The sequence below is a fragment of the Merops nubicus genome, unplaced genomic scaffold (assembly GCF_000691845.1).
Source record: "Merops nubicus isolate BGI_N331 unplaced genomic scaffold, ASM69184v1 scaffold10755, whole genome shotgun sequence".
Taxonomy (NCBI): domain Eukaryota; kingdom Metazoa; phylum Chordata; class Aves; order Coraciiformes; family Meropidae; genus Merops; species Merops nubicus.
Window position 1 is genome coordinate 16898 of NW_008607630.1, and position 13407 is coordinate 30304.

The window sequence follows — 13407 nt, forward strand, 5'->3', positions numbered from 1 at the left end:
CAAGATGAAACCTAAGTGATGGATAGAAGGGCAGAGGAAATTTTAAACTGATCAGTAATAATATATGCATAATATACATACATATAATTCTCAGGTTCTGCCAAGTTTACTTATGGTTGATCTTGGTGGTTTAGCTAAATGGAAGATAAAAAATGTTGATTATGTAGCATGAAAATATAGCGTGAAAGTGCAAGGTGCTTTATGTTGTTCTTTCACTATGTTTTGAGCCTGTCTGGAAGAATGGAAAGGTTCTTTGCTTTCTGTTTGGTTTTTTTTTGTTTTGTTTTGTTTTGTTTTGTTTTGTTTTGGTTTTTTTTAACTAGAATGTTTCTACTGAGCATGTTCCTTTTTTTTTTTTTACTGTTTTCTATTAGAAACTGCAGTTGCACGAGATGTGGGGAGTCTGGGTTGAAATCTTATGTCAGGTTATAATAGGCTTAATGATCACAAAATTCCTTTCAGATTGTAACACCAGTGGTTTTTTGAAAATGAATTATTTAACTTCTGTAAGGAAGCATCTGGCTGAACCTGGATGGATTCACCCATGCATTTCTATGAGAAGCTGAGGTAAGACTTGGTGGAAATATTCGATAGCGTGTAAAGGTTTGTGTCTTTGCACATTGCTACATTTTTTCGTACTCTTGTGCTGAATTTTTGTTTCCCCTTTTCTCCAGAGGAGTTCATACTTCAGAGGAAAGGTAGTGAATCTTGCACACTGTAACTTCCTTCCTGAGAGCAGAAATTGCCAAAAGAACAATGCTGACTTAACACAAAACCCAGCAGCCTTTCTTCCTCACCACTCCTAAAATGTCAGGCTGTGCCTTACCAAATGGAAGATGCTGGAGTACATCTCTGAAGTCTCCTGATTTTCTTTCCTACTTTGTGGTCTGTGATGGGATCTGCTCAGACAAACACACAAACACTGAGGTGAAGCTGACCTTTTTCAGCCTCTCTCAGCAGACAGCCAATAACAGTTCCTCATCAAACACCAGTCTTTCCTCAGAAACAGAACTAGTTTCTTTTTCCCTATTAAAATTATATTTATTGCCTCCTGGTAGCTTTAGAGATGCTGAGTTGTTGTATACAGCAGAACCACAAGACATTACATTTCTCCTGCCTAAATAATAAACAAAAAATACTTTTCCATCTGCACATCTGGAGCTCCTGAACAAGGGAACAAGGAAATTTGGAAAGTCGAGGTTGCAGGTTCAAGCATTCCCATGTTGGGGAGTATTAGAAGGCTTTATTCCAAACTCAATGCAGGCATCTTTGCATATGGATAACAATTTACTGAGTAATTGACCATCTGCTGCTTTGTTGAGGCAGTCCTCTCTTTTATCCTACTTTCCTCACAACTTATGTCCTTCTCAGGCTCTCATTCTTTCCATGTTTTTGATCTAGATGTACCTACTGGCCTTCAAGTCCCACTGGCTTTGCTCACTGTTGTAATTCTTGTTCTCCTTTAATTCCTCGTGTACCTTTTAGACCCAGTGAGTTGTCAGTCTGCATCTGAGTCAGAACAACAGAAGCAGGATCCCACATCTCTATGTAGGTGCCCAGGGTTTTTGTTGCCTGCAAGAACAACAATTTTCAGGAAAAGACCCTAAAGGATATTTGCTGCAAATACAATATTGGGGAAGTTATCTCAAACCAGCCTCTCCTGAAGATACAGGAACTGAAATTTTTCCAAGGCCGTGAGCAAAAAGGGATGCAAACCTTCCATAAGAGCACCTTTTATTTTCCCTACCCTCTGTGTTTTTCTGATTCTTTTACCTATCATGAAGGAGAGAGCTTTTTCAAAGTAAATATCAGAATTTTGTCAGAATGCCCAAAGGTTGTGCACTTTAGGGGTGCAAACTTTCACAGACTAAGGGGGTGAAAAATGTGCCAATATTCCTTATAAGTTTAGTTTTCCTCTCTAGCAACAATTGAAAATCCACTATTTTCCATTTACAGGTTCTCTTCTTCCTAGAATTGTGTTGTTTCTTTTCAGGATTTCTTCAGCTGTTGCTGTCAGTTTGGGTACATTGATCCAGCATATAGTCAGGAATGGTGCAAAAGAAAGGACAGGTGCCCCCTGAAGAACATAGGCCCTATTTTCTACAGTTTTTGTCTATTATATGGAACTGAAGACATGGGATCTTCAGGTTCTTTGTGTATTCCAAGGTTGTAGTTATTTGATTTGCATGGTGTCCCAGCCAATTTTTTACAGTACTTTACTCTGGACTTTTTCATCATTTATTGATACAGATAAATCTTCTTTTTTAGTTTTTTCCTTTATTTCTAGTAAAGAGACAGTCATGTCTCCTTTTTATAAAAATAGTACTCCTGAATTGTAAGGTATGTCTCCAAAGGCCCTCACAAAAAAGTTACCTCGTAGGTCTCATATTTCCATGATAGAGAAAACTTCTACACAGTAGAGGAATTAGCTTAGAAAGCAAAGCTTATTCATTAACCTATTATTTCAAAATTACTCATGTGACATGATACAGTTCCTTATTTGCCACTCAGAACTTCCCTGTATCTGCCTGGTTGTAGGTCTTAAAAACTGAAAAGGATTTGTTAATCCAGTTCAGTGCTGAAGGGTTTTCTTGCAATGCACAGATTTCGTTTTCAGCATTAGTGTGAGGTGAAGGGTAGAAGGGAGTGAAACATTTGACCATGGCTGGCTACCTGTTCCTGATTTTTCTCTTTTCCTTTAGTACATCTCTTCAAATGTCTGGTAAGTCTTTGTCCTCTGCTGAGTGCTGAGGTTTGCAAGTTCTTTCTCATGTTTTTCTGATGTTCTCCTTGGTGGATGGTGAGTTTAGATCTAGTCACCGCCATCATTTGAAACAGTTTTATTCAACTCTTAAGTCTGGATATATTCTGTTTCCTTACCCCAGTTTTCAAGGTGGTGTATGAATGAAAGAAATACTCTAACAGGTGTGGGCATAACCTAGATTGTGTTCTTGAAAATTGGCCCTACAAATGCAGACAAAAACTAATCTGAAATTACACCACTGGAGATTAGAAAAGATCAGAAGTACAGGGCTGTATCCTCTCAGTACGCACAGAAATATTGGCTGATGTATGCTTTGAGTTTCTTAGACAGCTCATATATTGCATATAGGCTATGACATATTGATGGTTGCGTATTGGAATCCTGTTTCCAAGATGATGGGTTTAGGAAACACCTTGAAAGTTTCTGTCTGTTAGATTTCAGACATGCCTTCTTCTCAGGGAAAAACAAATGTTGCTGTGTCTGCAGCTCTTTCCCACAGGAAACTCCCAACTATCAGTCACAGAACTGTGGGAGTCCAGTGCTATGAATGGCAGCAGGGACTAGCCGACACTGATCTAATCCACTACAGGATAATTTTTTCTGTTCATGTTCTTGGACAAGACCAAGCTGGCTCTAACCCATCCTCTGCTGACCTTTTCAAGAACCACTGCAGCAGGTGACTTGTGCCAGGGGAAATGCCATCTGGCTCGTTCAGGTCTGCAGACTTTCAGAGAAAAATGACAGTCTGTTCAACTACCCACTGGCAGTTCTGAGGGGTTGTGAAGCTCCGTTTAACTATCCCACCCCTGGCAAGAAACCTTGGATGGCAGTAAAGCTCAGTGGCACAACAGAGCAGGCTGGATGATGTTGTCAATTTGAGGGATGTAATTCAAGCTGCAGCAATGGTCAAGGTTTGGAGCAGGCTGAAGTTGTGTGCCTTTTTTGAAGCTGGTTTAAGAAACAAGACTGTTGTGTAGTGTCTCACATTTCTATTTACAGCTGTAGCTATTCATGGCACCTAGGATACTTAGCTTGACAGTGCTCAGAACTGAAGTGTTGATGCTGCAAGTTGTGGTTTCCCTCCTGAAAAACTCACAAGTGGAACTCTGTGAAGAAAAGACATTTTGCAGTTGCCAGAAATTCCCAAAATAATTCACCAAAAATGAAAAATACTCCACTTGCTTGATGAGCTGAAAACGACAGTCATTCCGAGCCAAATATAAAAATGGTTGGATTTCGAGTATGTAAACCAATTCTAATAGTTCTAAAGAAAAAAGAGTCCTTTTACTTACAGAAGTAAAGCCTGTTTAATATCTTGTGTGGTGGTGGAATCCCGTAGAACTCACGAAATTTAATGAAGGTAATTTTTGAATGTCATTTTGAGAACAGTGTGCTTTAAGGAGGGATGTGAAGAAAAGCAATTTCTCTTGAAAGAGCTATATTTTCAGCTTCTGTGTTGCTTGCATCTTAAGAACATTTTGATGAATAACCTTTGTACTGATGATCAACCTCCCTTTATTTCTTTCTCTGTGGACTCTATATATTTAGGTTTTTGTTGTAGCAGACGGTCAAGTAACAAGTAACAGACTTGTTTCTTACAAAACCTTTCCCCATACATTTGCATTCTCATTTTATTTTATAGATAGTGGAATATTTTCCATCTATAATGAAGACAGCAAGCTCTGTGCAGAAGCTCAAAACTCTAGCTCAGTCATAACTGCTGCCTGTGATGAGCACAACGAGTTTCAAAAGTTCAAGTGGGTCTCTGCCATGCAGCTGCTGAGTGTGGCACTCAAGCTGTGCTTGGGAGTACTCACCAAGGACAATGAGGCCGCTGTCACTTTGGAATCCTGTAACAGGACAAACGACCTCCAGTGGTGGGAGTGTAGAAATGAGACGCTTGCAACCCATGGCAAGGATTTATTTTTCAACTATGGCAAAGGGAAGGGGAAGAAAATCAGGTTGTCCAAAGGATCAGGCAAAGGGAGCAGGTGGAAAATTCATGGAACTGCAGACAGCCTGTGTTCTCAGCACTATGAGGGTGAGTACTGGGAATTAACCTTTATTTCTAGGTAACTTGCTTGCCCCTATATACAAAGCATTCCACCAACCACGTGTCATGCAGCAACTTTTTTCTTGCAGTGACATCAGTAAAGGAGCTGCCTACAAAGAGGCCATAGAAATGCAAGGGAAATATGGCAGTATATCTTTCTGCATAACTTAGGAAGTGCAGTTCTTTCAAATGGTAGAATAAAATGGCAAAGGCCCATGACGTAATCATGAGGGTGAATGGGAATTCTTTTTTGTACAGCAACAGTGGGAGGAAATCTGTGACTATTTCAAAATATGTCTGATCAATCTGTAGAAGTGCTGGTTGTGTTATATTTTAATATTTATTGTTATTACCTAGTTTGACAATGTATTATCTGTAAGAAGTTAATTTCTGGTTAACACAGACATAATCCACTCTAAAGAGTTTTCCAGGCCCTGCAAGAAGAAAAAGTAGAAAAAAGCAAAAGGAAAAAGGTCCTAACACTCTGACAGGAGCACTGGGGGTCAGATCTTATTTTCCTGCATTATTATCCCTCTTGGGCTATTTAAAGTGGGCATCCAGGCTCAAGTGTTCAACCTCCTTTCTACTGTGACACTGGTAGGGTGGGAAGTTAAATGGCAAGGAATGAACTTTTTGCTATGCTCTACAACAGTTTCATCTGGACTGAAGTGTGTCAAACTTTTGTTCAGATAGCAACAAATTAGACTGCACAGATGGGAGGGTCACTTCCTAGCATAGTTTAAGATACAACCTCCTCTCACGAAGACAAAAATATTCTGATATTTCCTTTCCAAGCCTCTTCAACCATACAGGGAATAAAACCAACCAACCAACCAAACCCCTAAGCATTATCCAAGGACAGAAGCATGTATGCAATGGGAGAAGCTGAGTCACGAGCGCCTCTAACATGGTAGTCCAGATAGCGATGAAATGAAAAAGTTTGACAGAAATTAGTGTGAGGGCCATTTAATGGTGATTTGAGAGTCTTAATCCTGAATATCTTGCCATAATCATAATCATACCTGATTGGCACGACAGCCTTGGATGTCTTTGTGATAATGAAGTACCAATGTGTTGAGCTCTAGCAGAACTGAGTTGTGTCTGTGGAGAGCTGCCTACAACCAGACATTGTGGTGAACATCTGATACCAGCTGACTCCCACTGATCTATGTTTCTCTCTGTAGATATCTATACATTGGGAGGAAATGCATTTGGTGCACCTTGCTTATTTCCTTTTAAGTTCAACAAGAAATGGTACGCTGAGTGCATCCCTCGAGACGATGATCCAGGCTCTCTCTGGTGCGCAACTTCTTCAGATTTTGATAAAGATCAAATTTTTGGAAATTGTCCACTAAAAGGTAATTTGCTTAAAGCCTTTGCTGAAATCTTTATAAATAAAAGTTTAATTCACTCTTATGGTCAAAATCTCCTTGGGATGTGGAATTGGCATTAGACAGCGAGCTGGATTCTGGGTAGCTTAGGTCACTGTTGAGATCTGCAGTGATAGAGTGAGGTCTCTGTTTTTCACTCTCACTATTTCTCCAGCAGAGATGAGGAGGGGTTCTACAGTGCTCCTGAGACTGGTATGTATGGGGAATATTCTGAGGGTGGTGACTGGGACTGATGGAAAAAGGAAGAGAAAACCCCTAGGACTAGGTGAGAAGAAAGTCAGGGCAAAGGAAAGGCAGGAAGAAATGTAGTGGATGAGGAAGGTGAGATATAGGGAAGCAGGAGACAGAGGTGTATCATACAATGGATCAGAGAACAGGAGGGCTGGAGCAAATGGAAGGATGCAGGGCACAGGCAGTGACCTTCACTTGTCTTTGGTCCTCTAGTGCTCCTTACACCTATAAATCTTCTGACACAGCTTTCCAATAACTCCAGCACAAATTCCTGACCCCTTCACCCCAAATTCACATCTGATTATTTGGAAACAATAATTTCTTTCATGTTGGGAGGTCTGGAAAAGTGTAAGAGAGGTCTCAAGGTAAAAAATCCATGCAGAGACCAAGCTATTCTGTATGGGAAATAGAGAAATATGTGTGTACAGGTAGAATGTATCAATGAGTGGGTTTATGTGGACTGAACTGTGAGCGAAGTAGAGGAGTTACATAAATGAAAAGGAACAGAGTCAATCTAGAAAAATTAAGTTTATAAAGAGAAATATTTCTTTATATGATTAATATATTAATATTGAACAAAGTATATTTAAGTGAGGCAAACAATATGCAAAAAATTAACAAATCATACAGTTACATAGTTTTAGTCTGCAATGAAGATTTTATGTTCTGTGTTAACTAGCATGATTAGCTTGTCAAGTTAATGTTATCATGTTTCATAGACACCATCCATAACAAGCTTTGGAAGACAAACCCTGTGACAGAAACCCACTATCAGATAAACTCTAACTCACTTTTGACATGGCATCAAGCAAGAAAAAGCTGCCAGCAACAGAATGCAGAATTATTAAGTGTCACAGACCTTCACGAAGAAATGTATTTATTAGGTAAAGTAAAATAAACCTCAAACAAATTAATGCATAAGCTTAAAATGTAGGTCAGCTCCAAGACCTTTTACATGGATACTTACATTTACCTTGTGAAAATAGGTGACATGCTTAAAAAAGCTTATCTCTTTTTCACCAAAAAAAAATGTTACAATAGCAGAAAAAAAGCTAACCTATATTAAAAAAAGAAAGATATCTGCTATGAGATTTTTTCTCTTTCTGTGCTATAAAATTTATTTTGGGCTTTATTGACTGACTCACAAAATCGGAGGCATTTAGTAACCTGACTGTTTATTTCGGCCATTTAGGGCTCACTAGTGACCTGGGTATCAATGCAAAGCTCTGGACTGGTCTTTTCAGTGCACTTGACAGTGGCTGGCAATGGATTGGGGGCAGTCCTTTCAGATACCTAAACTGGGCTCCAGGTAAGTGTACTTTCCTGAAACAATTATCGGTGTCTGGGCCAAAATTATCTTCTCTACCCTTCTTCAAATTCCCGCTACCTAATTCTTTTGCTTTCATACAATTTTCACAGGTTACAGGGGATTATGGGAAAAGAAAGATATTACAGTAATAGGGATCACACCAGAGATGGATAATGATTAATTCTGAATTTCCCAGAAAAAGCAGATAGTTCATCCAGTACAACAAAGACAAGTATCTATACCTCATTCTATTTTTTTTTCATCCATAATTTTCTCATTAGGCATATTATTCAATTCGAACACAAAAACATAATGAAAAATTATATAAAGATAACTTAAAGAAAAGAGAAAAAAAGAGAGACATTGCATAAAAATGTTCTAAATCATTCTCAGTTACTTCTTATGAACTTTGTCTGACATACTTTTTCTTAATAAATTTCCACTCTTAGGATCTGTTTCACCATCTTGCAAGTTCTCATGCTATGTATTTTCATAACAGTAGTTGACTACAGGTACATTCAAGGGGCGAGCACTCTTGTGGAGTTAAACATGCATTTCATGTCCAGTGTTCAACAGTAAAGGATGCTGAGTTGTTTGCAATACTATCACCCCATAAGGAACTGTGTCTTAGATGAGCTTTTACAAAGCTTTTTTTTTTTTTCTGTATGCTGCCATACTTCAAATAGATTGAATTTCTTCTTAAGCATGGGAGGAGCAAGTCTCATGTTTCAAATGTCAGTCCTCTTGGCTATCCCTGTGGTCCCTTCTTGCCTCTCTTGGGAATGATCACTCTAAAGAGTAATATGCCCCTGGCTTTGCAGCTGCAAAAGACTTGTGCACTTCCTCCTGTGATCTGGTGAAATTATTCACTGTTAACAGAGTTAACAGAATTAACAGAGTTTTCCTCTTTCATAAAGGAAATCCCTCTGTGGAATCTGGAAAAATATGTGGGACCTTTCAAGGTAGGAACGGTAAATGGGAAAACCAGATGTGTGATCGGAAACTGGGATATATCTGCCAAAAGAGAAACTCTTCTATAGATTCCTCCAGTACTCCCTCAGGTAAGTTGGACAAAAAATAAGGCTGATTTAGCAGTGAATGAGAAATACTGGGAGGATGCCATTTATGAAATGACAATATATTGTCATAACAAAAGGATTACACTTGTTGAACTGAGTCAAACGGTGAGAAGACTTTAATTATCTGGCTTATTCTAAAGATGATGTCTAGATGTTATTCATAATTTTGAAAAGATCCCAGGGCAGTAAAGAAAGCAGGATTATGTATTTAGCCACATTATCCAGACTGCAAAATACTGACGAATATCAGTATTACTTTGCTCTGAAATACACAGTAAAGATGTATCCCACAAAAAGATGTGAGCCAAATTCTGTAGGTGTACGCAGACGATGTGAAACCCCCGAGCAGTAGAAGATGGTTGGCCATACTAAATTCACACCAAGAGATAGCCACTGAACAAAGTGTCTGGCATTTTTGTGCAGCTGGGATTTATGACATCGCTGCTATCGCATAAATGTGTCTGGGTTCTGTGATGTATGATTTGGGCTGTGCAGGTGCTCCAGGTGGCTCCTGAGCACCTGATGTTTCCAGAGAAAAAACATATAAAATCTCCAATAATCACCAAGATAAAGTCCCTGGGTAAGAAAAGAGGCCCTTTTCTGTAAACCATGGCTATACCTAGAGCCTCACTGAGGGGAATTTAACAGAGAGTTGTGCCCTGCAAGTTAGCATGCCAAATTACTTAGTTTTTGTTTAACCCAACTGGGAAGGAAAAATCTGTTTTGTATTCTTAGTGTTCCTCAGACTTTCGCTTCTCTCCTCTGACAGTATGTGCTCCAATATTTAAACTCATGTCAGTACAGGCTATTTTCTTTTTGTTTAAAATAAAGCACTGAGCAAGACTGTTAATTAATTGTTTGAAATAACTTTTTTAGGTAAATTAAAGCCTATTAAATGTCCCAGGGAGTGGGTGGCCTATGCAGGCCATTGTTATAGAATTTACAGAACACCCAAAATATGGAAAGAAGCCCAGACTTCCTGTAGAAAAGAAGAAGGAGAGCTGGCGAGTATTCATAACACTGAGGAGTACAGTTTTGCGGTGTCTCAGCTTGGGTACAGTGAGTATTCCTGAAGGTCACTTTTTAATCTGGAATTATACTGTTGCTATTATTAACTTAATCATTATAACCATGATCTTAAATGTTTTTAAAAAGTTCTTCTTCAGTCAAAAGTTTGTGTGAAATGTGATTGTTCCACTTTAACACACAGCCATACCTACAATTACCTTTGTTTTCTCAGAGCCCGATGATGAGCTGTGGATTGGTCTAAATGACTTCAGGGTTCAAATGTATTTTGAATGGAGCGATGGGACACCTGTGACTTATACCAAATGGCATCATGGAGAGCCAACTCACACACAGAATAAGGCAGACTGCATCGTTATGAAAGGAGAGGTAAAAATCACTCTCACACTTTCATCCTTTCTTCTGTCCTCTGTGCCCCTCAAAAGGAAATATCAGTGACAAAAAAAAAAAAAAAAAAAAAAAAAAAAAAAAAAAAAAAAAAAAAAGACAAGTGCTTTAAAGGTTTTATGCAGTTGGTTTAATTCAGAATGTCTCAGTGTGGAGGGAGAGTGGAGACCAGATCTAGGCCAAGTGTATGGTGGAGCACCAGAAGCAGTACGCTGTGCTGAGACATGGTCTGCTCTGCAACAGTGAAGATAAATCTCCCATCTGAAATTGGCTGAAGTAACTCATCATCCACATTCAACGTAGCTGATCACAGCTGCATAATACGATTCTTGGAACAGGGATTTTCCTATGTTTCCCCTAAAACATGGGTTTATTAGAACTTTGGAGGCTCATGTTACGGGAGTCACAGAAAATGAGGTACAAAAAAATCCACCTTGTTTTATACATAGCATAAACCAACATATAATACTATGGAAAAAGACATAAACAATACATTTTTTTTCCTATTTTATGTTTCATTTATCCAGCATTTCCTTGCTACTGTCATCTGTTTATCCGAACAAAATAAATACTATGCTGGCAAGAACAGAGTAGATCATGTTTTCTTCCTGCTCTCATCAGCCACTGAATCTTTAATACCTGCTACCCTCATTCTCACATCTCTGAGGAAAGTGTCCCTTACTGTCGTTATTGTGTTCCCTATTTGGGAGTTTTGGAGAAAGCAGCAAGGCAAGGAAGAGAGCAGAAATAGCCTAAGCCATATGAAGAGTGAAGGGTTCTCTCTGAGGATGGTGAACATTCCTGTTGGATCTGGATTTTCTCCAGATTTCACTTCTTTTTGTCATTTCTTCTTACCATGCTCAGGACGGATCCTGGGCTGACAGCGCTTGTGAAACAAAACTTGGTTACATCTGTAAAAGGAAACCCTTGGCAGAAGAACCAGGGAAAGATGAGGTTACTCACCCAGGCTGCCAGAAAGTAAGTGTAAAACAAAAGCAGCAAAAGATTGTTGCATCTTACTTGCACTCCCATGGTGGTATCACAGAAGTCAGTAATTTTGACTGTTCTTGGTGGAGCCCTAGAAAGCTGTTAATTCTGCATGTATTGGTACTTCTCGGACTAATAGGGAAATTTTTAATTTATTTATCCAAAATGTAGATTGATTTCTTTTTTCATTCCCTTACATGCACATTTCACTCAGCTCTCTCCTAGTGCAGAACTGACCAATCCACCACAGGAGGCAGGAATATTTGAGCCCAACGTTTGGCTGATTTTTTGTAGCCTCTTGCAACAGCTACACTTACACAATGAGCGGGCAGAGCAGGCTTTACAGAAGAAGGAGCTACAAAGTGGCTGCGAGTGTGCTTGCCAGTTCCAAGTCATAACCATGGCTCACGGCTCGCAAAGACGCCTTGTGTGTTCTTTATCATGGGGCAAGGCACAGAGCTGAGGTTACAAAAGCTATGTTTGATTACCCTCATTTATTTTCATGGCTCCTGAGATTAATTTTGACTTTGGGTGTAGTATTCATGTGGCTTTTGGAAACGTACTGTGGTGTGCAATCTGACAGCATCTTTCCTGCTGATGAAGCATGGCTTTTACTGCTACTCCATGGCACAGTTACCAGCAACATTTTCAGAAGCAAAACAAATCTGTGAAGAAAACAAAGGTTACCTGGCTACGGTGAGAGATAGGTATGAAAACATAATTGTTGTCCTTTCATACATGCAACCAGGATGGAAGGGCTAAACAGAAATCTGTTACTTTGCAGTTACTCATAGTGTCTAGTGTGACTGAAGTGCTGGGGTTAAACCCCCAGCTCTGAATGAGGATTGACATATGGGTGATGTCCACAACCAGGCAGGAAAGACCCTCCTGATTGGTTTTCACCCAGGGTCTGGCCAGCCTTGGGTGGGAACCAATTAGGAGATCACCACCAGGTGCCCTTACCTTCAGTGTCAACTTCAAGTGTCACACCTCCAAGTTAACAGCATAAAAGCTGGCTCTGCCTGTGATGGTATTGGAGGGGAGTTTAGTTATTTGGTGAATGTACTGTGTAGGATTTCTAGTTATTAGAAGGGCAAAATTCTGTAGGCAGATCCCTCAGTGGAGGCAGGACACCAGTACAGCTGGGAGCAGAGGAAGGAATAATAGCATCATTAGTTGGACTGGTTGCTTGGGTCCTTGGTCTGTTCGTTCCTGCACCCAGCATTGTGAGTGAATTTATAAACCTTTTCATTCTCTCACTGGTGGGCCACCTTGGATCCGTTGCAAATGATTTAAGACCAGAGGGAGAGATCTGGTTTGTGTGTTGCCCATTAATGATATCCTTCCTATTGGGACAAGCAGTCAGCAAAAGGTGTGACAGCAATCCTTTGCTGGAAAATTTATGGTAGAACCATTGCTGCTACACATCTATACTGTTGTTGACGCCAGGAATTAAAAACTGAGTCAATCCCCCAACAACCCCAGATTGACGGATTGTTTTAAAAATTACTGAACTAAAAATAATTAGATAAACATGGAACCACGTATTTCTTCTGGATTTGAGCTTTTCAGCCTTTTCTTTGCAACAGGCAGATCAGGAAACTTACCCTTTTTAGTATAAAAGTAGATGTATTTTTTTTTTTCCCCAGAGTAACAAGATTTAAGGATACAGACTTTATCATAAAACTCAGTAAAACACTGCAACACTTATTTATACAGAATGAATAACACGTATGCATTAGCACAGGTATTGTTCATCTTGTGTTGCTTATTTTGCAGCACAAAAGGAAAACAGAATGAATCACTCATAATATTATTCACATTATTGAAAATATAAAATAAAAATTAATTTATGTGGCAATTAGAACAACAAAAGTGAGAGTAACAAGTTACCTTTGTTTCAATCCATACTCACCTTTTCCCACATATTAACAAATCACTTTAACTTTACTAAATTTGCTACAGTGGATTGTTTGAAGAAATGAGCAAATTATGATAAAATGCAGTCACCAGTTTGGTACTTATTCTTCACAGATATGAACAAGCATTTTTCACTTCTGTAATTGGATTCAATCCAGCCAAGTATTTCTGGATTGGTCTGTCAGACGTGGAGGAGCAGGGGACATTCAAGTGGGCCAGCGGGGAAGCAGTTACCTTCACCCACTGGAATGCAGGAATGA

The 13407-nt window shown here is 39.3% G+C and overlaps 1 protein-coding gene across 1 annotated transcript in view; it reads left to right on the forward strand.

Annotated features, from left to right (window-relative positions):
* The first annotated feature begins 2661 nt into the window (after positions 1 to 2661).
* The window catches only part of LOC103772666 (macrophage mannose receptor 1-like), a 31233-nt gene continuing 20487 nt past the window's right edge, over positions 2662 to 13407 (forward strand). Inside the window, exons 1-11 of the mRNA XM_008940005.1 lie at positions 2662 to 2726; positions 4411 to 4805; positions 6002 to 6175; positions 7159 to 7323; positions 7632 to 7748; positions 8666 to 8809; positions 9704 to 9886; positions 10068 to 10222; positions 11105 to 11222; positions 11811 to 11934; positions 13262 to 13406. Of these exons, the coding sequence (XP_008938253.1) occupies positions 2662 to 2726; positions 4411 to 4805; positions 6002 to 6175; positions 7159 to 7323; positions 7632 to 7748; positions 8666 to 8809; positions 9704 to 9886; positions 10068 to 10222; positions 11105 to 11222; positions 11811 to 11934; positions 13262 to 13406 (1785 nt within the window). The remainder of the gene's footprint in view (positions 2727 to 4410; positions 4806 to 6001; positions 6176 to 7158; positions 7324 to 7631; positions 7749 to 8665; positions 8810 to 9703; positions 9887 to 10067; positions 10223 to 11104; positions 11223 to 11810; positions 11935 to 13261; position 13407) is intronic.